At 42.4% G+C, this 27695-nt stretch overlaps 1 protein-coding gene and 1 pseudogene across 3 annotated transcripts in view; one reads left to right on the top strand and one right to left on the bottom strand.

Moving 5' to 3' along the window:
* The window catches only part of NSF (N-ethylmaleimide sensitive factor, vesicle fusing ATPase), a 56228-nt gene that overhangs the window by 1143 nt on the left and 27390 nt on the right, over nucleotides 1-27695 (top strand). For 2 of the 3 annotated variants that reach the window (XM_031601056.2, XM_090125312.1), the window contains exons 2-8: nucleotides 6367-6452; nucleotides 11613-11712; nucleotides 13579-13618; nucleotides 17055-17221; nucleotides 17797-17904; nucleotides 18522-18597; nucleotides 21725-21880. In XM_031601056.2, coding sequence (XP_031456916.1) covers nucleotides 6367-6452; nucleotides 11613-11712; nucleotides 13579-13618; nucleotides 17055-17221; nucleotides 17797-17904; nucleotides 18522-18597; nucleotides 21725-21880 — 733 coding nt within the window. Of the gene's footprint in view, nucleotides 1-3521; nucleotides 3814-6366; nucleotides 6453-11612; nucleotides 11713-13578; nucleotides 13619-17054; nucleotides 17222-17796; nucleotides 17905-18521; nucleotides 18598-21724; nucleotides 21881-27695 lie in introns of those variants that run through there. The other variant, XM_090125311.1, reaches the window with a different exon arrangement.
* On the bottom strand, nucleotides 21900-25871 carry LOC116233780 (oxysterols receptor LXR-alpha-like; annotated as a pseudogene).

Below are 27695 nucleotides of genomic sequence, written 5' to 3'. Positions count from 1 at the left end.
CAACAGCACACGGTTCGGTGTCACGTTGGATGCTGGTCTGTATAAATAAGGAGCAGTGTGTGGGAGGATGGAGGTGTGTGATATCCCCATTACAACAGGTGAGCCTGATGCTGGAGCACTGATGCTCTCCCCTGGTTAATGTTATTTAAAGATGCCTGAACCTGGAGAATGCACAGAGAGAGCTGCAGGTGGCTCATGCAGAGACTTCTCTGCCCTGTTCCAGTCAGCATCAAGTAGTTGGTCCAGCACTGTGTTTCAGCTTGTACTGCACCAGAATGGAGAGCTGCATGGAGTGGTGCAGGAAGCAAAGCAGAGCAGCGTGGCTGCAGTTATGCAACAGCTGCAACTTGTATAACCCCACCATCATTTTTCTGTGATTCAGGGACATCAGTTAGGCATGAAGTGCTGTTCCTGTCTGCACAGGGCTGGGAGGCACTGGCCTGTTTGCTTCTCATATCTGTGGTTGGAAATGATTTTGGTTTTACTCCATTGATAGCAGACGTTGGTCTGTCTTGCAGAACTGTACTGTAATCCCTCCAGAAGCACCAGTGACCCGAGCAGGAGATGCTCTGCAGATACCTGTTGAAATCAGCTATCAAAGAGATTGAATGCAGAGTTGTAAGAACTGCAGTGAAGGACAGGCTGTGGTCCCTCACGTTACAGAACTGTGTGCTGATGCATGCTCTGCTGTGCTCATAGCAGTACATCAAAGGGTAGATTTAGGTAGGATGCTTTGTGAGGCTGAGTCTGGGATTTGTGTTTTTGGTCTAAAGCTGTACATTCTAATTTCTCCTCCTTTCAGCTAATGTGTGGTAATCATTCTTCATAGGTGCAGGTGTCATCAGGCAAGTATGGAACCATTTGTCAATTTAGTTCTTTCTTGCAGTGTGGCGTTCATTTTTCTATTGCTTACATTTTTTAGTGCTTTCAAAGAAATAGGATTTTAGCCATGCTTTAGGGGAACAGAAGAAAACTAAATTGAAATGTCTTTGTCTGAGGTCGCTTTTTGCAGCTCCGTACCTGTTTTGCAATATCACTGCAAATACATTTTGCTGCTTCTTACAGAACTTCTGCTTTACAGAAATCCACGATGGATTATTTGGAATTGTTGGCCATCAGAGTGTGTTTGTGGTGTGGGATGTCTGGCCTTGTCACCTTGGATTGATTTGTTGCTTGGCTTAGTGTTGTAGGAACAGCGTCCCCAAACCTTAATAGTTAAAGAGCAGCAGGGAAATGTCAGTGTAACACTAAGAAGAATCTCTGCCCTTTATGGGTGTGGAGGAGGACGTGACCATTGCGGATAAGGAAAAGGCTGAGCTTCTCAATGCCTTCTTTATGTCTGTCTTTAATGGTCAGACCAGCTATCCTCAAGGTTCTCTACTCCCTGACTTGGAAGTCTGGGATGGGGAGCAGAATAAACCCCCATTGGTTCAGGCAGGAACAGTTAGAGAGCTGCTGCTCCACCTGCACTGCCACAGGTGCTGGATGGGATCCACCCGTGGGTGCTGACGAACTGGCAGAGGTTGAGTGGGCAGTGTTGGTGTAGGTGGATGGTTGGAATGATGGTCGTAGTGGTTTTTTCCAACTTTAATGATTCTGTGATTCTGACTACTCTCGACAACCTCAGAACCAGGGGAATGTCACTTCTTTTCTCGCCACGGGCAACCAGGATGACTACTTTTAATAAAGAATTTCCCTTCTCTGCCTGGGGGATGCTGCAAGATCTTCCTATCCTGGGTTCTAGCAGGTCATTTAGGAAAGGATCCTATTTGGGAGATTTGGTTTGGGAAGTGCCCTAAGTTGCAGCTTGGGGTGAGTTCATGCTTTCATGACATCAGCTCTGCCTGAGCCCACAGAAATCCAGTCCTTAGGAAGCAGCTAAATATACATTTTGCTGGAATGCCCATTGGGCAGGACAGGATTTTCAGTCAAATAAAATTATTGATGTTGCTATGGCTAATAGAAAAGCCTTCTTAACAAATCCTGTCATTGTGAGCTGCAGCCATCTGATGCTGCATCTCATTTGAATCCGGGCAGCACTTCAGGCACCCTGACCCTGCTGCAGTGCTGGAACACTCCTCCATGTGTATGTAGGACAGACAGTTCAGAGGGGCCAAGTGTGAGCAGCACAGGAAGATGGAGCACGTTGCTCTGCTCTCCTGGGATGCAATAAAACAATGACCTTCTGCCACAAAATCTGGAGTAAGTTATGCCCTGAAGTTGTATCATTTGATTTTGCTGGTGAGGTGTTGGGTCTGGAACGTGGGCTGCTTATAATTGGGTGCAGCAGCCATTGTCCTGGAATAATTACTGCTGGAATAATTAGTCCTGGAATAATCAGGTGGGGGGAGCTGTGGATAAGCAAGGAATGGCAGCACCTCGAACAAATTCCAGGTGAAGAGGGCATTTTTAACCTTGTCCCTATTGCCTTGAGTATTTGTTCTTAACAAACAATAAGAAATGTGCATCCAGGTCCTCATGTACCTTTTAATCTGGCAAACCTCTCAGTCTTGGATCTGTGTTTCTAACAACAAAGTTATGGATTAGAGTGCATCCAAGTTCCCAAAGCCACGTGCACCCAGTGAAACAGCTTTGGAGTTAGCAAAGTCCCTGCAGAACTGAACGCGTTGGGCTATAAACTTTGCAAACAAAGTGAGAGCAGTCACTGCCCTGCTCAAAGATACGACCTCTCCTTGCTGGGTTTGGCACTTCCGTGGCAATAAAATGGCTTTTGTGGGGGAAATGGGAGTAATTTCTAGATTGTCTCAGCTCCTTATGGAGGTGTGTCCATGCCTTAGCAAAAAGGGGAATGCTAGTCCTGAGATCTTAACTTTCCTCTCTTAACAGGAGAAGAAAATTGCCATTTATGAGCTTCTTAAAGAGGGAGAATGCAGCTCCCCCCACCCAGAACCAGAGCTCCCAGCAGACTGAGGCCACACGGAGCAGACAGAAGGGCCTCCTGAGCTGCAACTTGGAAGCTTCATTTTTTCAGATGTCCAGGAAAACCTTCAGCAAACTGTTAACTACTTTAGTGATTCTTCTTCCGTTTTTAGTTTTAGAGATGCAGCATTTAAGGCTGAGTGTGTTCCCTGGTAAATGTGTGCCTCAGAGGGTCAGGAGATAGCTCACGTGTCTGCATTGCCTTGTCTGCTGGGGAATGCTGCTAATTGGCATCTCTGCAGACTAAAAGTATGCACTAAATTTTGTAAAATTTGAGTGCTGTATCTTCTTCTTTTTTTTTTTTTTTAACTAAAGCTTTAGTTTTTGCTTGTTTGTTGGTTTTTATCTTTATAATTGCAATCTGCAGGAGATTTGCAGTGACTCCTTAGGCTGCGTCTTCCATTAAGGAAGCTGCAGTCATTTGCCTTAACAGTTGCTCAGGGTGTATTTTCAACCAAAACACATTTTGTTCTGCGAGGTGTGATGGGTCACTAATGACACCAACACAGGGTCTTCGTAGAAAGGTAAAAAAAAAAAAAAAAAAAAAAAAAAAACAACCAAAAACCAACAGTTCTGACATTGAAGGATGTCTGCTCCCTTGTAGGCTGTGGTAGAAATGTGGCTGCTGCAGTGATTTCAGGATTGTTAGGTCAGGAAGGTTAGACTGCTGTTCATATCCGAAGCAATAGAGTAAATGTTTACGAATTCTGATTTTGCTGAGATGGTGAATGTGCCCGGAGTGTGTGCTGCCAGCCTTGTTCTGGCTTCAGTGCTCACCCGTAGGGTGTGTGAATCATAGGCTGCTGCAGAAACTGTTTTGAGGGCAACTCGTCGTTATCTCAGCAAGAAAAGAGCAGGATGCCCCACGGAAAGGTTGGTTGATGCTTTGTTTTCAAACATTCCGTGCTCTGATGTGGTCCAGGAGAAGGTGTGCAATAACTCTGGTGACCTGGATTTCTCCTGGTGCAGCCGTGTGTGGTTTGGGTCACAGGAGAATGCTTTCTCTGCAGGCTTTCCTAGGCTGGAAGAGCTGAATTTGTCTCCTTCTCCCAGGCCATTGCTGACCCAGCTCTGCTCAGCTCGTCTTCCTGCACGCTGTGCTGCTGTTTGCCATCTGTGTGCAGCACTCTCCTGCTGCTTGTGCTTCCCGTGCTCGTTTATTCTCACTTCTTTCCTCAGGTTCAGTTGCCACTCGATCCGTTGGTGCAAACTGTACTGAACACAAAGCTTCGTGCGTGTCTGCTTAGCAGAGAGCAAAACCTGCCTCAGCTGTAGGAGCTGTTTGATAATCTCCTGGGTGGGATTAGGAAATGAAATGAGTTAAGCTGTTCCAAATGAAGAGCATCTTTGCCATGCTGTGTAATGTTTTAGCTCCCATATTCAGCAGACAGGTAGCAGTGTGCTTCTATTGTGTGCCACCAACGAATCTTCTGTGGAGTCTGACTAACGGGAGACATGTTTTTCTTCAGCTTCCTCTGTCAGCAGCCGTACAGATCACAAATATTACCCATCTTGTTGTACTTGGTGCTCACCCACGGTGCTATTCTGCAATACTGCAAAGATTTTTAGTATTCGTTCCCTTTTGAAGTGAGTGCAGTGCTTTGCTTTTGCCTTTTGTTAGGATGCTGGTCTTGAAATTCAGGATGAGAAAGTGTGTTTTTATGTGTGGATGAAAAACCCAAATAGCTCTGCTTTTTGGGCTGAGCTCTCCAAAATGCAGGGATGATTCAGTGTTGTGTTGTGTTGTATTGCAGGAAAACAGGAATCCGTGGAACTTTGGAAAGAAAAAAACCTCTCTGATATTTAGGACATTACGGTGGTTTTTTTGTTGTGGAGCTATTTGTTCTTTTACTTTGCAAAATATGCCAGAATCATTGAGCATGGTGCTGTATTTTCATGCCCTGGTGCTGGATTTTCACGTTTTGCATCAGTTCAGTAGCAGAGGAATGGAGACAGCATTGCTGATGTCTCATAAATCCGAGGGTGAGGTCCTACACGTTTGTCTCTCATCATGACATTTACGTCTCCTTTCTCTCTTGGCAAACAGAGGGGCTGCTGGCATGGGTGCAGATTTAGGAGCAGCACTGCAGTGCTGGAGCTGCGTGATGGATTTCTTTTGCTCTAGGAAGGAGACACAGCCTGGAATGTGGAGTCACCTCCACAGAGGTCCTCTGTCCTTGGAGTCTCGTCCTTAGATAAATCAGTGCAACATCTGGAGGCAGAGAGGGCTTCTTTTATTCCTTTAAGCTTAAGGGGCATTTGGAGCCCCAAATGTGGGCAGTGGGATGGCTGGCATGGTGCTGCTGCAGAGGGAACTGCGTTTCCCCACACCTCTATCACGTTGTACAGCTTGCCAGAGGAGCACTTTTGCTGGGTTTGCAGTGCATCCCTTTATATTCTGCATTTGCTTACAGCAAAGCTTGCACGTTCCCAAAAGCACAGAAATAACCCAGAGGAGCAGAGCTCACAGTTCGTGTAGGAAGCAACGTGCCAGGAAGGATTAAAAATGCATTTGAGGACTCGTGCTGTAAAGAGGCTTAATCCAGGAGCTCAGTGTGTGGTTCTGTCCAGAAATATCCTACCTGCTGCATTGCTCTCAGAAACCTGAAGGAGAACTGATCACCTGGTGAATGCTTTTTGGTTTGAAATGTGATGAGCTTTCCCAGACATGCTGTGTATGTTGGAAGTCCACTGAAGTCCTTTATGACAAAAACATTAAATTTCTCACTACTATTCAGATTTGGGTAGATAAAGCCATTTTCAAGGCTGAAACCAGAATGTCACAGGGCAGCTAAGTGTTACAAAATAATGAATGAATCCATTTCCAAACAGGTATGGCTCTAGAGGGATTGCAGTGTTACCCAGAAAGCTGCTCCAGTCCACATGGAGATGAATTCACTGTGGTTCTTTTCTCAAATGGCTCAGAGTTCTGGGGTGTGATGGGCTGAGTGTTGATTGTGATGCTAACTCATGGGAAACCATTCAGATACGTGTGTATAAGAGAAAATCCACTTGGAATTGCCATTATCAATAAGTTGACACGGACAAATGGTTGCTCTGGCTGCAAAATTGTGTCTGACAAAGAAAATAGTTGGGTTTGGTCTCTGGAAATAGCATCCTGCAGGATCATATTTGGCTTGGCTCTGAATTAAAATTTTCAGTCTGTGGCTGGCCATGGGGATATCGTGCCTTCTCCATCATTTTCTCCATTCCTGGAGGCATTCTAGACAGAGCTTTTGGATACAGTCATCTTTTCATCTTTGTTGAGTGGAGGAGCTTGGAGAAACCAATGAAGAAAAGAGGACGTCAGTGACAATGGACTATGCTCTCATGGGACCTAATTTCTGATGGGTTTACAGAAGTTATGAGACATAAAGGGAAAGTATGGCTTTATTTGATGTATTCTCCCATCTCTCTCTTTCACAGCCCATGCAGGCAGCACGATGTCCCACTGATGAGCTGTCATTAACAAACTGTGCTGTGGTGAATGAGGCGGACTTCCCTTCTGGACAGTAAGTGTGTCTTTCAGCTTTTAACCAAAAAGGAGGAGTTTTCACAGCTTGGATACAGTAGGTTAATTAAAAGTTGTGTGTCTTTGGAGTCCAAAACTTTAGATGTGCTTTCTCAGAACTGGAGATACTCACAAATGGTATTTTTTTCTCAGAAGTATTTGCAGCTTGAGAGCTGCTGAAATAATTATGAACACTTTTTAATGAAGGAACTCAGGCCCTTTTTCATCTTTTTTTTTTTTTTTTTTTTTTTGCTGTTGTTCCTGTTATGTAGCTGGGATAATTTTCAGCTAGATTGTTATCATTTAATTGTGTTACTGGGGGCGCCTTCCCACTTTCATATCATATTGGAGTACTGAGCAATGTCATTGTAAGCCACCTCTGCTTCTAGAGATTTTCATGCACGAGAACAACAGGGCAGGACAGCCAGAGTGTGGGCACAGCAGTTTGGGTACTTCAGTTACAAGTCTGTGCAGGTGATGGAAGCTGAATCTGTGCTTGATTTGTCTGAGAAAGACAAAGCTTTTTAAAAATAATTTTATAAATGGGAAGCAGTGTTAAGAAATGATGCTGAATGATATCCTTAGGGCTCAGATAAATTCTGCTGAGGCTGGAGAATGAATGGCTCTGAAGGGGGGTGGAAGGGAGCAGTGTTTCAGGACTTGGCTCTTTTTGTGCAGTGTGTCATCCTAGAGAGCTCCTGCACTGCACCTTTAGTGCCAAAGAAACATCAGAGCCCAAACCACCTCTCCCTCCACCTCCAAACCAGGAAAACATTTAGGATTGGAAGCAGGTGATGTTGTCTGCTTGGATGTGATCTCTTCCTTTCAGTCTGAGAACACTTTCATTGCATTTATTGAAATCTACAGGCAACAGTGTTCTGGGACTTGCTTGAGAGCCATCTATTAGTAGAAATTGGGGCTTACAAAGCAGGCAGCATATGTTTGACTGTGAACAAATGCTATAAATTGTTTTCAAAAGCGTAAGGCTACAGTGTAAATGTCTCAGTATTCAGTTAGCACTGAAAGATGTAGTCATTCTGCTGCATTGCAGATGCACTGAGCAAGACCATCCCTACGATCTGCAGCAATATGCGTGCTGCCAGCAGTTCTGGTTTGTATTGCCCAATTCATGATTGGCTGCAGGGATTTTTTTGGTAACTTTTACAGGTTTCAGCTTTAATGCTTATATTTGGTGCTTATGGTCTAGAGCTGGGACTTCAACTGTAGATTAGTGTGTTTGTTTAGCACTGAGCTGCCACCATAGATCTTTTCATGCTTTATTTTCCATACCCTGTGTGTTGGGGAAGTATGAATCATGATTTTATGAAGTGTGAGTTCATGGGATGCAGTACATTTTTGTGGTCGTGTTGTTGATTTGGTGACGCTGTGATGTGCTTCTGTCCCATGGGTGTCCCCCCTTTTGGCTTATCTGGGCCACACTGAGTGAATAAAATGTCTTGGGCTGCATGTAAAATACATAATACTATGTATCTAAGTAACAAAACTTCAATTTTTTTTTAATTAAAAAAAGAGACCAACAAAAACCATAAAAACTAGTGGGATATTTGACCTTCTTTTTATGAAATGAATGCATCAGGCTGGTTCTATAGAAGTGACTGCAATTCTTAGTGAGTTCTCTACTCATCGGAGGTTTTTTCATGAAGTTTTACTCTTCTTGTGACTTATCCTTTGAGAATAGTTGTTCACAATGTACATACTGCCAAAAAGCAATGACATGAATAAGGCTTGTGGCCATTCTCTCAATTACAGGTTCCAACCTCGTTTCTCGAAGACCCAGTGCCTCAGGGTTCAGAGGCTCATTTTAAGGAACAGGCCTTCCTTTTTATGGCACAAACAATCTCTTAAAGCTTTAAACTCTCTCTTAGTTTCTAGAAAGTGCACTTATAGGAACCACAGGCTCCATTTTACAGGCCGCAGCCTTGTTATTAAGCACCAAACCCTTATTTTCAGAGCCTACTTGGGATCTGAAGATAGTTTTATCACCTGCAGGCTAATTTTTCAGATCTGGAGCCTTATCTTAAGGCCCAAAGTGTTATTTTTAGGGATCAAAGCCTCCTCTTAGGTGTCCATGGTATTCTCTGACAGGATGAACTTCATTTTAGGGGCCTGAATTTAGAGTCCAGAGACTCCTTTAATGATTATCCCCTCAACCACCTTTGTGAAGGCTCAAAGCCTCCTTTCTAGCACCCAAAACCATTTGCCAGGAGACAGAGTGTGATTATTTAGGGCCCAAAGACTCTTTTGGGAATCAAATGCTTATTTTAAGAGATCAAAACACCACTTTGGGATGCAGCCCCTGAGCTGGAGTCTAAAGCTCGATTTTGGAAGATTCAAAGCCTCCTATCAAGGTCCAAACAGCCCTCTGTAGAGCATAAGTTCTCTTTTTTCACTGTGAAGCATACTAATAGTATTTTATTGCCCAAAGCCTCCTGTAGGTCAGATGACAGTTGGACTTGATCTTATTTTTCTATGTAAATCATTCTGTGATTATGAAGCGAGAGACAACTTTCTCTGGTAAAAGAAACCTGACAGAAGTCTAGTAAAGAGACATGATCAAACTTTTGAGTTGAATATCTGATTGCAGCACTCCACATTGCATTTGAAAATTTGCAGGTAGTGTATTTTTTCTTCCCCTTTGGGACTAATTGTTATTACCTATTTTTGCTGCTAATGGGGAGACCATTCACCTTCCCACTCGTGTCACCCCAGTTTAGTTATGTGAGGAGCCTGTGAAAAACATTGCTGAATGATTTGCTTGGGTTTCCAGTCATCCACCAGAGGAGGATGTCCATAACAGCATGAGCAGATGCTTCCTGGATCCTTAATGTGCTTATGGTGTTCCTTGCAAAGACATGTAAGGTACCCTCTTCTGCACAAGGAATATGCTTTTTCTTCAGCAACATAATACTAACCTGTGTATCCATTAGCTTTTATTTATTATAGTTTCTGTTGTGCTCAACCTGGCCAGAAGACTTACTAGCTGATGGTTTCCTGAATCGAGCCTTGAGCCCTTCCCAATAACTGGCATTACAGCAGTACTTTGGTGCTGATAGTTTCAAGCAAGATTTTGCATGGGAATTAGAGCAGCAGTCTCATCAGTCAGACCTTTGGGGAAATATCTGGTGACTCATTGCTCCTTTTGTTTAGGTTCTAAGCAGAAGCAGTTAAAGAAATTGAGGTTTTCCCCTTGTGTCTCCATGAGCTCTCCAAGCTTCCTCCTGGTGAACGTTGGTGTCAGAAAGTGCATTTGATTTTTCCTACTGTTGCCACATTTTGGATATTCTTCTTAATGCTTCAGTTGCTTGAAGCTTGTGGAATTCTTTCTTCTTCTGCTGTCCTTGTGAAGAATCATAGGATTGTTAAGGCTGAACAGACCAGTAAGATCCTTCAGTCTGACCATCAGTCCCTGCCTGTGCCAGCTATCCTTGTGGAATGTCAGGATTTGACCTTTTCTAATCTTATCACTTGACTATAATTTTTTCAGCAAGCTGATTTTTTTCTTTTTTTTTTTTTTTCCGCTCCATCCATTTGACTGCAGTGCCATCATTCTGGAGGAGTTTTCCATGAATGGAATGCTCAAATGTAATACTATAATTTGTTTCTTTGTGGTACTTCCCAGGCAGTCATGCTGCTGCAAGGGTGGTTCCTCCCCAGATGAAGTCTTTGTTGGACTTGATGGGATTTGTGCCAGCCCATGTCTCCAGCCTGCAGAAATGCTGCTGAATGGCATCACAGTCATCACATGAATCACTATCAGCCTGACAATAACAAAGCATTTATTCAGTATTGGCTCCAGGATGGGAGCTGTGACTGGTGGCTGAAGGTGGGATGGTGGGGCCAGGATCTCCCTTTGTCCATCCATGTTGACTACTCTCAGTTGTTTTCTTGTCCTTTAATAGATTTGGCTTCCAAGATTATTTGCTCCATCACCTTCCTAGGCCTACGGTGATGCTGAGCAGCCCTGTGTCTCCTTGGATCCTCCTTGAAGACCAGATTAACATCTACTTGCTTACAGGAAGCAAGGCTCTGTGTTTCTCCTTTGGGCAGGAATAAATGGAAAGGAAGGGCAGACATCTCTGCAGTGGGGTTTTAGGCAGCTCATGGATAATTTGGGGGCAGAACTGGTAAAGAATCAAACCACTTGTCTCCTGACAGAGAAGATAAGTGTTAAAATGTTTCTATATTATCTTCTATGTTACTCCTTCTGTGTTGTCAAGAGCTAATGCTCCTGGAAGGGAGTCTGCCCTGAATGTGTAAGCAGTGACTAGCAATGTTTGGTCATCTTGGCTACACAGGCCATGCATTTCCTCTAGTTTCAGAGGGCTGTATGTTTTTTCTTATATAGCTGGAGCTGTTATGCATCCCCAGTGTAGCCAAAATAGATGTCCGTGTTCATTGCAGGGGAATTGAACTAGATGACCTTTAAGGGTCCCTTCCAACTCAAACGATTCTGTGTGCAGCACATCTGCTGTTCCAATTCAGTAGTCCTATTTCTGGTCTTCAGATCCTGAGCAAGTTCCAAGAGAATCTGTAGGTTGTGAACAGACAGAAGGGGCAGCTGCAGTGTCCCTCTGATTTTATATCTTGGACTGAAATTCCATCTGTTTTACTGCAGTTGAATTTCTGAACAATATACTGAGATTCATTTGTATTATTTTTTTTTTTTATCATCTATCTCATCTGAGGTGTACTCTGTATTGGAGCTGAAGATTGCAGTTTTGATGTTACGTACCTGAGATGTGAAAGTGGTGTTGATTTTATGTCTTTGTGGTTATGGCTTTGTTCTGTATGTCTATATTGTGCAATTCCTGAAGCAGAAAGCTGCTTTTGGGGAAATTTAAATAGTAGTTATGTCTTCCAGTTGGGCTTTGAGATCATGTTATATTCACTGAAGGTGTTGGACATCTGTGTGCCAGCATCATAGCATAGATTTGAAGTGCAGAATTCATTTCAGAGCCCTCTTCATGGAATGACTTGGGTTGGAAGGGACATTAAAAACCATCTAGTTCAACATATGTCTAAAGTCCTCATTTTTTTTTCTGTTACAGGTACAGGCTGGCTTGTTTCTTTTTAATTCTCAAAGCCCTGGGAGCAATGCACGTAGGTATATGTTGGAGTAAAATCCTGTTCTCTCTTCTAGACACGTTGTTGTGAAGACTTCTCCCAACCACAAATATATCTTCACTCTGAGAACACATCCCTCTGTTGTTCCTGGGAACATCGCCTTCAGCTTGCCCCAGGTATAAACCCTTTCAACAAAGAAACCATAAGCAACATCTCTTGTTGGTGAATTTGTAACATTCCCTGGTTTTCCTTTGTTTTAGAGTGTTTTTCTATGTTGTGTTGCGGGAAAGTTCCTTGATTACTATGCTTATTGTTAATATTTCTAGAGGAGATGTGCAATTAAATGCGTAAAATAGATGTAACTATTCACTTTTTCTTAAGTAAGTCAAGCTACTGCATGTTAAATGATGCTTAGAGTAAATAATGGATACAATTAACTTCTCAGTAGAAAAGTGAGACTTCAACTGACTTACACAGTGAGTTTCAACGCATAGAACTGCAGCAACTGAGGTCACTGATCTGTTGGTTTCGTATTTGCCTACTGGTAACCAGTCAAGGAGCAAAGTCTGTGCTGCACACACAAGGCTTTTTTCCTCAACAGATGACTTGGCATAAGCTCCAAAACTACTTTTTGCTTTTTGACGTGTTGTTCATATTTGTCCGGATGAGTGGGTGAGGAGAGTGTGAAGTTACTGTCTGTGCAGTTGAGATTTAAGCTGCCAAGGCTGAAAACCAGATATCAATAGAAGATATTTGTATCACAGGGCTGAAACGGATGCATTCACTGTTCAGTGGTCATTTTTGTAGATTGCAGCAGTTACTGTAGGTCTGGGGGAGCTCTTCTGATAAGGAATGAGGTAGGTATGGTACTTCAGATGAAGGTGGGTTTAGGGTATCTTTTTGCTGGAGAACTGCAGTGTCAGGGGAAAGGAAGGATTCTTCCTGGCCGTGCAGATGAGTAGTGGAAACTGTAAAGAATGAGATTAAATGCGGAAACATGGTTTGTTTTCACTTTCTTGGAAATACCAAATACTTCCTTTTCTGGGCTTTCATTTCTAAAGCTTGATCCCTGTTACGCCAAGGGAATTCTTTCCTTATCTCTAATTTTAGTTTGGATCCATGAAGATATTGATGAGGGAGTTCAGGGGGAGATTTTCATTTTTGAAAAAGGTCATTGTTCCTTCCAGGATGAAAAGCCAAACATAATTGACCACAAAGTAAAGCATTTCAAGTGCAATTTTACCAGAGCCCTGTGTAATGATACTTTTATACTTCTGTGATTCACTTCTCTCTAAGGTTGAGATATTTAAGAGATGGTGAGTATTGCCTAGCCTGAAAAGTGGGCAGTAAATACACAGTAGCCAATCTGTGTCAGAAAATCTGTTCACTGGAAAAACACTGTTTTTGGAATTATTAAGCAATAACTTTTGACATTGTAAAGGTCATAGATTTTCACATCTCGTATTATTGAACTGTATCTTATTTCTCATGCTACACAAAACTTCTTAAAAGAATTTGAAGGAAGTTGATGGGTTTGAAAAATTCTCTTCTTAGTAATTACCTGGACAGGTTTTAATTGCTTCAAGTTTTAATATAACTTCAAGCACTTTGTAACAATTTCCTGCAACTATTGTCCACATGTAAGCTTTTAAAATAATCAGGAAAAACTGTTCTTGCCCATTGCACTACCTCCTCTGTGAATAGTGCTTGACCAAAACGAGCAGAATGGGGGGGGGGGAAGGGGGGGGAAGCAATAAAAATCACCAGACATACACAGGGTGATGACTTTGGTGTCCATGGCAGTGGGGTGATTAGCAAGATGTAGGAAGTTGGACAGAATCACTTCTAAGGTCAGAAATTGAGGTTATTAATAGAACTGATTGACTCACTTGCTGTTAATTTTGGGGTCTTCATCCAGTTTTGCTCTCTTTTTCTTAAGGTTCTCATGGTGGGGAGTTAGGGGCTGTTTTTCTAAATAGCTTCTGAGTAGACACATTCTATTAAAGGACAGGCTTTCTTAAGTTTCTCTCTTATTTTTACAGAGAAAATGGGCTGGACTTTCCATAGGACAAGAGATAGACGGTGAGTCAGACAGCAGCACGATGTATAAGAAATCAGTTCCATGTTTCTGTGCTGAAGTGAAACTGAATTGGAAAATCCCACACTTCAACACTTGAAGTAATATGGAACCCCCCATTTCTGAGATGAACTGCTCTCGTGTTTGCTGGTTTCCTGTCTGCTAACATTCTCAAAACCACTGGGATATTTTGTCCACACGTGAGTGTGAACACTGAGCATGTAGTCTGTCCTTGTGGCTTTGGAGAACATGATTGTCATTGTCTGGGTGTCTCACTGTGTTCATTGCTCAGCTCTTAGACAACCACCTGTAGGAAACGTGAAATCTATATCTTCTTGCTGTCCCTCCCCTTTTGAACAAAATCTTGCCCTGTTAAACAGTATGTTTCTACTCAGGGCTATAATGCCAATTTTGGCAAGAGGTGAAAGATTCTGCATTTTGATGAAGAGAAAGAGTTGCATCTCAAGTTCTTGCAAACTGAAGGTTTTGTACTCCAGTGTTCAAATAAATGGAGCCTATTGAGCCATTACCAGTGTTCAGGGACTGATTTGCATCTCTTTCATTTGCTCTTACTGCCTTTCAACTCTACCTGTGATGCCTGAACAGTTGGCATTAGAGGTGCTGCTCTTTGGTCTGTCTGTAGCTTCTGGAGTATTGCCAAACTCCTGGCAGCAGCTGTTGTTATGGGTAGGTCTCCACTTTCTTTGCAGCACTGATGAAGGTAATGGATCATACCCATTCTTTTGACCATCAGGAATTACCTGTGTGCTCACGAGGGCTGCATCTCATACTTTTCTTTGGTAAGATTGTTGTGATGAAGCCCATTCTTTGGCTGGTCACCTTCCCAGCTGCTTTGGTCTCAGAAGTCTGTGGGGAAGGATCGTTACTTGCAGAAGTCTGAAGTCTTTGTGCATCTTCCTCTGTAGTGACAAGCTGTAGTGGGTGTGTTTGTCTCTATCCACAACAAATGCTTTGTAGTACTAACTTTATTTGGAGAATTACATGCTAATATTTAGCATCATCAGTTGTTAGAGGAGATTTGTGATCATGCTTGTTCTAGATCCTGCTAAAAACTTCATGCTTTGAGAATGTGCATTAAAAAAAAAAAACAGTTGAAGTAATTTCATGCAGAGTGACTAAATGTCATATGACTGCCTGCTGAGAATAAAGGATTTGCAAAGCTATTCTACAGATCAGGAGATATATTCACAAAACGAGTGACTCACCAGGGCTCCCTTTTTGTCTTGTTCCCCTGGTAATGTGAAAGCTCTGCCTTAAATGTCAGTCTAAAATGGAGTTCTGCATGTAGTGGTACAGTGATGTTGAGCCCTGTCAGGCTTCTGAGGCTATGCTAAAGGTTTTCCAGGTGAGCGAATCTTGCAGCTTTGCTTTTGGGCAGAGGATGCTCGATGCTGAGTTCCTCACTGGCACCTAGCAGGTGTCTCAGGATTTGCCTGAAACCATACCATTGCCAGGAGGGTTGGCAGCAAATAAGGCATTCTGTGAGAAATGCATTTCCCTTCCTACTGCTTTACAGTAGCTGTGACTTCTGTATCAGACAAAACTTCTCTAAATTCAAAGCAAACCTAGAATCATAGAATGGCTTAGGTTGGAGGGTCCTGAAAGATTATCTATTTCCAATCTCCTGTTATGAGCAGGATTGCCAGCCACAAGATCAGGCTGCCCTGAGTCCCATCCAAGGCTGGCCATGAAAGGGGTTATCCACGACTTCTCTGGGTAGCCTGTTCCATTGCCTCCCCACACTCTGATTAAATAATTTCTTCCTAACATCTGACCTAAATCTACCTTCTTTTAGCTTAAAGCCATTCTGCCTTGTCTTATCACTATCTGCTGGTGCCAAAAGTACCTCCTATTTGTAAGGTTACTTCTATACTGAAAGGCTGCAGTGGGGTCTCCCCAAAACCTTTTCTTCTCCAAGCTAAACAAGCCCATCTCTCTCAACCTTTTTTTCATAGGAGAGGTGCTTCAGCATCTTCACAGTCCTCCCTGGACCTGCTCCAGCAGCTCTGCATCCTTCCTGTACTGGAGGCCCCAGGCTTGGACACAGTCCTCCAGCTAGGGCCTCACAAGAGCAGAGGGGGCATTCACCTCCTCCCCCTGCTGCTACCCCTCTGTTGATGCAGCCCACAATACTGTTGGCCTTCCAGGCTGCAGGCACATGTTGCAGGCTCATGTGCACCTTTTCATCCACTGGAATCTCCAAGTGCTTCTCTGCAAGGCAGCTCTCAAGCTCTTCTCCCAGTCTGTACTCTTACCTGGGTTTGCCCCAGTCCAACACCCTGAACTTGGCCCTGTTGAATCTCATGGGTTTCTTCTGTGCCCAGTCTTCAATCCTGTCCTGGTCCCTCTGGCTGGTGTACCTTCTTCTGCACCACTCAGCTTGATGCTGTCTGCAGACTGCTGAGAGAACACATGATCCCACTGTCTTTGTCGTTGATAAAGGTATTGAAGAGCTCTGGTTCCAGATGGGCACCACTCATCACCGCCTCCACTTGGACAAAGCCATTGATAACAGCCCCGTGGCTGCAGCCATCCCACCAACTCTTTATCCTCTGAACAGTGCAGCCTTCAAACCCATCTCTCTCCAACAGAAGGGTAAAGGTGTGGTTTGGGGCTGTGCCAAAGGCTGTGCACAAGCCCAGGTAGGTGACATCAGTTGCCCTTTGTCTGCTGATGCTGTCACTCTACCCAAGAAGGCCTCCATCAGGTCAGGCACAGTCTGCCCTTGTGAAGCCATGCTGGCTGTCACTTCATAATGTACTTCATTCTTCTGCTTCTGTCCTTTGCTGTAGTCTGGTTGGTGAGTTACTTGTGCTGCTTGCTTTGTGAGATCCTGTGTTTCCAGTCAGCTGTGTTGAGGCAGTAGCCCTGAAGTTGTGATCTACGCTTTTTATTTTCTGTCTTACTTCCAGCAGCAACAGCCCCAAGTTTTGACATGAGATAGTTCAGACCTGTTGTATTTGATGCTTCATTCTGATCTGTGAAAGCCTGATACAGCACGTGTGGGTTCAAGTGCTGTAATATAGTTTACCATTTCTACTAACCTGTCTGGAGAAGAGCTAGTCAATCTGTTGAAAAAAACAACTATGACCTCTTGCAGGTGGTTTTTCAGGCTTAACATGTTTCCTTTGAGCTTTCTTAAGTCATCCTCCAAAGCTGCAGATATTGTGTGGTGTTTGAGCTGCTTTAAAGGATGTTATTTAAAGGATGTTATTAAAGAAATGCAGGATTTTCAGCAGAGGTATGCTTGTTTTGTTTTTGATGTTGTAATGAAAGAAGGAACTAAGGGAAATAGTTTTCTATTAGAAGTAGGATATTCTATTTCATAAAATATTCAGAATGGAAGAACGTGTGTTGCCAAACTTACAGCATGTTTAATTGGCTGTGCATTCTGAAATGAGTGTTTTCTTTTTTTTCCAGTTTCCCTGTACACTTTTGACAAGTCTAAGCAGTGTATTGGCACAATGACGATTGAGATAGACTTTCTGCAGAAGAAGAACATTGATTCCAACCCATACGACACAGACAAGATGGCTGCTGAGTTCATCCAGCAGTTCAACAGCCAGGCATTCTCTGTAGGGCAGCAGGTGTGCTTTGGCTTCGGTTTTGTATGTTATATCCTAATGACCTTAAGTAAAATGAATGCTTATATAAAGAATAATAATTAGATGTTAGCTGCAGAGAGGAACGAGAAGTAGGAGTTGTTTATTGTGTGACTGTGGTCTTAATGACGTGTTCAACAATCCTGACTTCCACTGAGAGCAGGAGCAGAGTGATTTAGGATGTTCCTTTTCCTTAGCTAAAGAAATTTATCTTTGTAAGGAAAATGGAGGTTTAAGAATCTGCGTTCTCTCTATATCTTGGCCTGATTGGGTGTAAATATAAACATGGGAGCACCTGGAATCTTCTGAGAAGTAGCATATATCTTCCTTGGGTACAAAAGTAAAATGAACGTTGGCTTTAATTAAAGCTCAGTAGCATAGTATGGGATATGAAAAGGACACATTCGGTATGCTCAACCTCTACACAGTGAAAGCATGTGGAATTTGTTGCTTGGGAAGCTTAGTCCTCAAGTCTCTTTTTCTTCCAATCTTAATAGCTCTGTCAAAATCGTTTTTAACATTTAATGACTTCATATCCACTTCTGTTCTTCTTTCCACAGCTTGTGTTCAGTTTTAATGACAAACTTTTTGGCCTGTTGGTAAAGTCCATGGAAGGAATGGATCCCAGCATCCTCAAAGGAGAGTCTGGAGGAAGCAAAAAACAGAAGGTGGGGACAAAGGAATTTACTCCCTGGGTTCTGCAAAGGCTCAAGTGCAGATAAGGTGCTGCTACAATGAGGAATTTAGGTTACTCTCATTTGAAGAAGTTGCTTTATTTCATCTGGCCACTGCTTTTGCCTTGGAGGAGATGTGTGTTCTCAGTTTCCTGTGCTGGTGTAGATGGCAGCTTGGAGTTGCACCTACTGAAGTGCAGAGCTGAATGAAGTACAAGGAGTATCTTTTGGAATTCATATGTTAATTAATGGAAGCCTTCTCTCTTGGACCTTTTAGCCTAGCAGCTATGCCCAATTTTGATTTTCCTTTGGTAGGAAGTACAGATATTTTTTTGTTCTCCTCCTGGACCTTGCCAAAATAGAACATTTAGTTTTGAACTAAACAAATAACTTTAAAAAGCCAACTTATTGTGCTCACCAAAGTCCCACATTCAAATTGTTACTAAAGCTGGTTTTAGAGGAGGTGTTGCTATTTCACATTCCTTCCAATAACTTTTGTAGTGGAGCTCTTTCTGCTCTTTCCTCCTGAGGTCTGCTTGGAGATACCAAAGAAGAATCTGACGCTGATTCTAACAGCTTAACATAACTATTGGACTCCTTCTCTTTTTCAGATTGAGGTGGGTTTGGTTTTTGGAAACAGCCAAGTGGCCTTTGAAAAAGCTGAGAATTCCTCTCTCAATCTAATTGGTAAGTGCCACTTTATGTGAAGAGAGAAATACTGCTCAAAGTTTGCTGCTTTTCAGGCCTCAAAGACTTGTATGCTTAAAGATTGTTTTTCTTCTTATATTAGTTGACCTGATCCATTGAAAACTGCCTTTGGAAATGTCTTAAAATTCTGAGACAGTACTTGACCCCTTAGGAACCTTTCCCAGACCCTTCAGAAAGGAGTTAATATTTATCTGTATGTCTGTGGGAAACCACTGCAATGAGATTACACTGTCCATCTTGCAGACTTTGCTGTTCCTTACAGGGACTGAAAAGAAGTCATTGTGTCACCCCATGCGCAGCTCCACAGCTTGCTGATGTGCTGGATGTGCTGTGGACTTACCACCACAGCATATTTAAAATACACAGGTAGAGATTGGGAAAGAAAAAGTGACCAAGAGACTCTGACAATAGCAAATTGAAGTAGAAGAATAGAGGTTATGCTAACTGCTCTGCACTCAATACAGCAAATATATTAACAAAACTATGAAGTTTTTGTCTTAAGAAGCACTTTCTAAAGCCTTAATAAAACACTTATGTGTAATTTCAGACTTTAGTAGCAAACAAATAAGGGAATAATTGATGTGTCCTCCTCACGTTTTCCTAGAAAGGAGCACATGTAGACTTCTTCCATAGAGCCACCAGTTTGAATGATGGGGACCTGGTCCACAAAGTGAGCAGTGAGGGAATCTTCTGACAATTGGTTCTGTGTGTGCCCTGGGGCCATAGTGGTTTTCCTGCCAAACAGATATGTACTGTTAGTCTGTCTGTTCCTTTTCCTATCTGTGTTACGGACTGGACAGCACTTAGCAGGTGTAGTGTTGCAAATACCTCCCTTGGTGATTAGATGGCTATAGGCATTCCTTGCTGGTATGACTAAATGTCTGTACTGAGCGACATTCTTCCCTTTCTTCTTTATTTTCCTTTTTTACTTTCTCCAGGAAAAAGAAAAAAAACAGGTAGCTTTTGCTGCTCCTCTTCCACAGATAAGAAGTGGCAGAGGAGGAAGGCTGTTGTGAGGGCTCAGTGGACGTGGCCACCTCGGCTGGGTGACTTGCAATTTTTGTAGTAGGTTTGTGCTCAAAGGACAGTTCTGCTTGGCTCTGAGCACTCAGTACTTTGAGGGTTTGGTTCAGAAGTAAAATGTGAGGCTAATAGCTCAGACAGTACAATTTAACTCACTGAGCACTACAGGAGTTGTAGCGGGGCACTTTTGCTGCTATTCTGAAGTATTATCTATCCTCAGTGTGAGGCTGTGAATTTGTGCTCTGTAGTTGTCTGCTGTATTTTGTTTGGACAGCTTGGGGTGAGTGCTAACATCACCCAATTTACTGCATCTGAACAAGCAGTGATATTTTATTTGCTTGGTATTCAAAGCCTTGAAATCATAGAATCAGAGGATGGTTTGAGTTGGAAGGGACCCTAAAAGATCATCTAGTCCAACTGCAGTGAAATGACCTGTGACTTTCCTCCTGGCTTGGGAAGGTGTGGAAAGTGGTCCTGAGGGAGGGTTAATTGATTGGAAATAGGATTCCTTTGCTGTGATCCTGTTTCATTGCCTGCAGACAAGACAAGAGTTGCTTATGCCTCAATTTACTTCTGTCAGATTGCTCCTTTATTTAATCTCCTGACTGATCTGAGGCAGAGCTCCTTAATGTGCTTCGTTAGTCTCTGGAGAATTGTGAAGTTGTGAATAATTAAATTCAGAGTGAGAAGATAAAAATAAAATGTCATTGAGGGCTGCTTCAATAAAGGGCCTTTATTTTCTTCAGCAGATAAGAATTGTGGTCATTAAAAAATAATGCCAATTCTATTTCTTCTACTTTGCATAAAATGATGTGTTATAAAACCAATGGATGGTGGTTTTGTGGAATGTGTGAGAATTTTATTGTGATCAGATGCGGCCAGAAGAGGGGGATATAGGCTAAGTTCAGGATAGGTAACTTAGGATCATGCCTGGCTGAGTGGGCTGATCTAAAACTGCAGTGGGACAATGCAGTGATAAATACAAAGCAATCAGTGAGCCAGATGTTCACTGCTGTCCTGCACAGCTATGTGTTAGTGTAACAGAACAAACACACCTCCAGCCAACAGGTTAGAGCTCTAGTACTCTGAGTTAAAGTGTTGATTCCAGGTACCTTCAGACAAAGATTCACAGCAATCTAATTCAGATAGCACCAAACTTTTATTTGGTGTCCTTATTGGACTTCTAGATGGTTGAATATAGTGGTTAATTGTTCCCAGAGCCACTGTGTAACAAGAGGATACAAAACATTCAAATACAGCAAGGATTAACGAGTATTTTGAGAATATTTGTTTCCTCCCTGGGCTTTTAGTGTTAGTTTCTAATGAGAAGCCATTTGGAAATGTTGATCCAGATATGAGTACTTGCCCATAAATTCCCCTCCAGTTTAAGGTAAGACATGTTTCTGGCTGTTAGTATCTCAGCTGCATTCTTACTGTACCATTTGTGCTTACTGTCAGTCTCCTAAATGCACTGAGCACTCTTAAGCTTATTTTTTAAAGCTCTTCCAACAGTTCTTATCGATGTTTATTTAAAAGGAAACTAAATAGAAGTGGATGAATATTGAAAGGTAGCAGTAAATAACCAGTGCCACTTGAGTTCAGCCTGAATCTCTGCTGGGGGCCTTTGCTTTTCGTTATAATTATTGAATAAAGTGGAATAAAGGCTGAGTAACAAGGTGACAAAGCATGCTCTGATGGGGCTGAGCAGCTAAGAAGGAAAATGGCAGAGGAAATTCAATATAAATAAACATAAAGTGATGTGTGGGAGAGCAGTGCTCCTGAGTTCAGTCAGATATGATTGCTGCTTAGTCCTGAGATGCCAGGTATGAAAATACAAGGAGAGGTTGTGGACTCTCCTTCTGTAGAGATGCTCAAAACCCATTTGGACGCCTACCTGTGTGACCTCTTGTAGGGAACCTGCTTTAGCAGGGGCTTTGTGCTCGATGGTCTCTTCCAGCCCCTGCAATTCTATGTGATTCTGTGAAATGCTGGGTTCCCTGGGTAGAGCCAATTTGGTGCTTGTATTATATTTACTGTAATTCTGCTGTGCCACGAGTTTGAAGTGGTTTATTTTTTTTTCCAGGTAAATCAAAGACCAAAGAGAACCGCCAGTCCATCATCAACCCAGACTGGAATTTTGAGAAAATGGGCATTGGGGGCCTTGACAAAGAGTTCTCAGATATTTTCAGACGAGCTTTTGCTTCTCGAGTTTTTCCACCTGAAATTGTGGAGCAAATGGGTAAGTACAATACTGGCTTGAGAAGACTGGATATCGTGTAAGAGCCTTATGCTATAATATGGCAGTTGCCTGGAGAGCTAATGGACTGACAAAGCCTTTTTTTCTACTGTTGCTCCCAAATGTCTTTCATACTCTTGTTATGGGGGACAGAGAAGTGACTTGGATGTTCAGCACTGCACATGAAATGTCTGAGCAAATGAGATACATGGTTTAACTGAATACTTTTCTGTTGAAACTCAAATGCTGCCTGTTCTCCTGAATGCATCATTTGTTCACAGCTGTGAGACCAAATGCTCCCACTTCTGACTTGCTGGCAGTGGGCTTTCTGTACAAATCAAAGGAAATTCTGTCCTTAATGATGCTGCATTATGTATAGTATCTATTGTCCTGGCCACTGCACTGTGAACTTATATCCTTCTCAAAGTGTTAGCCCAAAAAATAGTATCATTTGTGATCCTAGATTGGTCCAATTGGAAGTACTGGAGAGGATGCAGAGGCCGTGGCATGTCTTGGAGTTGGTGAAATAAAAGTACAGATTCTTAAACAGCCTTTTGGGGTCTGGGGAAGCAGAGGCAGTGCTATTACTTTGTAAACATGTGCTGGCAGGCAGATAAATGGGACTGATTTAATTTTATTAAGCAATGTGCAGCTGCAAATAACTTATTTTTTCCCATAACGTGGCTGAGGATGTTCTAGCTCGTCTTCATTCTCTGAATATAATCTCTGTGGGATCGTATTTAAACTTGGAATTCAGAGCTACATAATTTCTAAATATGTTTATATTTCTCGATCCACCTTCCCTCTTCCCACAAATGGAGCAATCACGATTCTGATTACAAAACAGATTTTCATCAGAAGATACGTCCTGTTTGTGTGTGCCTGTGTGGAGCGTGTACATTTCCAGTGTTTGTAGAATTCATGTTAAAGTAAACTTCTCTGTGAGGAGTGTTAGGTCTATTCTAAGTGATTTAACACTTAGGGAGAAATGTTGGAGAATCCTTGTAGGCTAAATCCAATTAGTGCATGATTCTCTCTCTGCTGCCTAACTTATTTCGTATCGATCTGTTAGGGAAGGCCTCCTAGGGGCTAATCTTGAATTCAAGGTGTGCCATGTTATTTATATAAATACATACATATACCCTTACTTGTGCGTGTTTACACACATACTACACAAAGAAACATTTTTCTGGTAAGGAGCTTGACTCCAAACAGAGCTCTGATGAACCCTAGGGCTAAAGAGCTTATCTGAAATTTGAAATAACAAAACTTTCTGACATTCATTTTCTTTGCCTTAGTTATAACTTGCTCTTAACTATATTTCAGATCTGAAATGTCAATGTGACAGCTGTTCACCTTTGTATATAATTTATTGGGAAAGGAAAAGAAAGAATTTGCTTGCTATCTGGTGCTCTAGCACTCACCCACTTCTGTTTTTTGCTTACAGACTGCAACTTCCATGCCAAATGCAATAAATATTTCTGTCCCGTAACTACACAGAGACAGTATAGACCCTTCAGAAATTGCTTGCAATTTGTGTGTGGTTTATCTAACTTCCAAGGAATGTTCTGGGTTTGGAGCATATAAATCAATGTTAGTTAACCATATCATCCAAGGATGTAAATGCTATTCAGATGCTGCAGTCTCTGGTTTATCCAAGAAAAGAAATCTAAGATCAATTTCAGCTGGTCATCAAACATTTCCATAGCTGCCCTGGAACGGGAGAATTTTATTTTCCCTACCCACGCCTTTCCCATGTTCATATTTACCACCTCTTGTTGGCTTTGGGATTGTATGCCTCTGAAAAGAGCTAATACAATTGAAAGCAAAAAAAAAAAACAAACACAAAAAAACAAAACCCAAAAACCAGCCAACCCAGAAGCTTGTTCTCTGGTTGGTTTGATGTGACACAACTGCACGGACTGTAGCAGCAGGAGGAAGGCAGCAGACTGTGGGGGAGTTTAATCAATTTAAGCTGATTGCTTTTAAGGCTACAGGTTTACAGTCATTTATAGGGATTCTTTAGTATTATGAACATAGTTGATCATAGAATCATAGAGTGGCTTAGGTTGGAAGGGATCTTAAAGATCATCTAGTTCCATCATTGGAGGAATCCTCTTTCCAAAGGAGAGCCAGAATAAAAGGACAACTCAAGAGATGAAGTCTCACAGTAAAGAAATAACAGCTGCTTCTCTTGGAATCTTTGTAAAGGGCAGTATGTACAAGATATTTCATTTAAAGGAAACCTAGTGAAACCCCTAGAACATCCACTTTGACTTTACTGATCTCCTCAGGTCCAGGCACACAGGGGTTCCTGCAGAACCCTTCTGAGTTGAGTTGCTCTCAATAGAGGGGGTTGGCAAGTTCCTGCAGATTCGTTTTTGTAACCCACAAGTGAGGAAAGGTCCTGGGCATTTGCTCATTGATCATCTTAAAAAAGAGAAGATAGACTCTGAAGAAAAGGTTATATGTGTGGGAAGGGTCTTCATTTCAGGGAGGGAGTTTTTGTCCTGCAGCTGAGTGGCAAACACCTGTTTTGTGTGGACACTGCTAAAGACTGACCAGCTTCATTAACATCCTTGGAAACATCAAGTGGTCATTTGGTCTGTTGATGCAAATGTAAGAAGGAAGGTTTCCACAAAGGTTTGCTGCAGCTGATCCACCACGGACTGGTTCTGCATGTTTGGTCAGTCTGCAGAGAAAATGTTGATGGTGATTAAAAGTGTGTATTCAGCATCATTGAGTTGCAGCTCTTTCATTCCTGTTGAGAACTCAAAGGTTGTGGTAATAAACTCAAACTGCAGACCTGCTTATGCCAAGTCATCCTAATTCTAGCTTATGTCCTTCATAAAAGTGATGCTCAATCTCTGGTCTGTATCATAGGGATATCTCCAGCAATATCACCTCTGTGGTAAGATCTATAAAGCAATCTGACCTTCCCTGGTGAGCTCCCAGAAGCCAGGTAGTTGCTTGGCAGAGTCCACAATCTCTTGCACAGAAATAACTGCACGTTCTCTAAACTGAGCAAAATGCTGCTGCCTTGCTTTGTGGTTATTAGGGTCAGGAATTCGGGGCCATGGTGTACTTACTTTTTACCTGGTGTTTGACTCCTGGTGATCTTGTGACATTCAGCTCGAGTAAGCCCATGTAGCCTTTCATCCCTATTAGTTGCTTAGGACTGGCTTTGGATACTCTTTTTTGCTGTGTAAGGCATCCTCTTGTTGAAACTAATGCTTCTCCTTTTTATTTGAGAAAAGTATTATGGAATATTGTAACATTCTTTGTTGTTGTTCTTTTTTTTCTAACTGAAACAGATACTTCACCACATGGATAACTCTTTTCAGTGCCTGTTCTTGAGCTCAGATACTATAAGAGTCTTAAGATCTCATCCAATCTATTTTTAAAATAGGATTTTTTAAAAATAAACATCACTGTCAGAGATGTCTAACCTGTAATTGAGGTGATAATACAAGAACTTCCTAATGCAGCCTATGCCACTGCTTAGAATATCTTTACTCTAAACTTTCCAATTGCTTATTCTCAACCTTGCATCACTTTATCATATAGAATTATTGGAGTTAGAAAGGGTCCTTAGAGGCCATCTGGTCCAACTCTCCTGCAGTGAACATGGACATCTACAGCTAGACCAGGTGCTCAGAGCCCTGTCTAGCTTGACCTTGAATGTCTCCAAGAACAAGGTACCCACTGCTTTCTGGGCAACCTGTGCCAGGGCTTCACTGCCCTTATTGTAACAAAGCCCATCAAAACTGTATCTTTCCAATAAGGAGAGAAGAATGTTCTGGGTACCACGTGAAAAGCCTCACTCAAGTCTTGATAGATGACATTAGTGGCTCTTCCTTTGTCCACTGACAATGTTATGCCATCATAAAAAGCCAGAAGGTTGGTCAGGCAGCACCTGACCTTGGTGAAGCCTTGCTGGGTTCACCTCCCTTTCCTCCACGTGCCTTAGCACAGCTTCCAGGATCTGCTCCATGATTTCCCCTGCCACTGAGGTGAGACTGACAGGTCATTGGTCATTAGCTCCCTGGGTTGTCCTTTCTGCCCTTCTTAAAAATAGATTTTTTTTTGGATAGTTTTTATCTTTTTGAAGGGGACTCTCGTTTGTTCATGTAAGGTGCAGATTTAATAGGTGAACCTGCCCGTCCACTCTATGTCCACTCTATGCTGTGGGAGCTCATCTGGTGCTGCATCTGGATATGGGAGACATGGACCTGCTGGAGTGCACCCAGAGGAGGACCACAAAAATTATCTGAGAGGTGGAACATCTCCCCTGCAAGGACAGGCTGAGGGAGCTGGGGCTGTTTGGCCTGGAGTGGAGGGGCTGCAGGCAGACCTGGTGGTGAGCTGTCAGTACATGGAAGGCGGCTGCAGCAGAGTGTGAGAGTGAGACTTTTTAGCAGGGTCTGTTGTGACTGGACGGGGGAAAAAGGTTTCAAACAGAAAGAGGGGAGACTTAGTTTGAATAGAAGAAAAAAGTTAATTATTAAGGTACGGGTGGTGAAGCGCTGGACAGGTTGCCCAGAGATCTACTGCCTACCCTGTCCCTGAAGGCATTCAAAGTCAGGCTGGATTGGACTCTGAGCACCTTGGTTTAGCTGTAGGTGTCCTGGCTCATTGTGGAGAAGTTGAATTAGATGACCTTTAAAGGTCCCTTCCAACTCAGTTCTGTCATTCTGTTCCATCTTTCAAGCTATCAATAACAATGTATGCTGATGCTTCAGAGTTATTGGTTTGGTGTTTTCTTTGCATCCATTGCTCACTTATCTTTAATTTCATTTGGGTGCTGTTTTTCATATGTGTTTATAAAGCTCAAAGTTACAAAGAGGTCCTGCATATCTTTATGAAGGTCTAAATCTCTCTTCGTCGTTTTTTTTTTTCTCTTTTCCATCTGCGTGACCTCATACCCTTTCCTAAGGGGAAGTTGTCTTTAGATGTATATACTAAATTTCTTCTGTGTGCTGCTCATGTCCTTATTTTCTTCTACCTGGTTAAAAGGACACCATACCAGAGTTCTCTAGGAATTAAGTTAGTGTTAGGTCTATACGACAGAATCAGAAAGTAGTTGAAGTTGGAAGGGATCTCTCAGGGTTTAGTCCAACCCCATGGCTCCTTTTCTTTCCCCTTTATCTTCTTTTCCTTAGTAACAGGAAGAGTGGTGATCATGTTCTTCCCCCCAGTGTCTTACCTATACTGTGTTCTCAGTGACTTTGAGATGCCTTCACATGCTTGGAGTGCTTTTGGGTGAAGTCCAAGTGCAGGTGTAATGTTTAAGTATTCGATGCTCCTGTGAAATGTCTTATTCTTTTCCTATTCTGTACTGAGATCTTCCTTCTTTATCACTGATATGAATGTTGACTGCAACACAATTTAAATCATCGCTCAAGTAAAAAGTATTTTGCAGTTTGAACTTAGCATTGTCTGTGGTTGATCTTTCTTCTCTTTTGAGAGTTGGACCAACAGTTTCCTGTGTCTTCACCTCCTAATGCAATTATAAAATGAATTGGTCTCCTCACATCAAAGATGTGAGACTGGAAGAAAGCAAATGTTAATCCTGTCTTCAAGAAGGCATGGAGGAGGAGCTGGGGTTCTTCTTGCGGTTCCTGGGAAGGTGGAAATGGATGGAGAAATTCATCTTGGAAACCACTTCTAGACATATGGAGGAGATGATAAGGAGTGTTCAGCATGGATGTACAAAGTAAAAATGGTCTTTAACCAAGGTTGGAAAAGATCTCTAAGATAACCAAGTCCAAACATCCACCTACCACCAGTACTGCCCACTAAACCATGTGCCTCAGTA

This window comes from Phasianus colchicus, chromosome 26 (assembly GCF_987193195.1).
Source record: "Phasianus colchicus chromosome 26, bPhaCol1.hap1.1, whole genome shotgun sequence".
Classification (NCBI taxonomy): domain Eukaryota; kingdom Metazoa; phylum Chordata; class Aves; order Galliformes; family Phasianidae; genus Phasianus; species Phasianus colchicus.
This window is presented reverse-complemented; position numbering and strand designations above follow the sequence as displayed.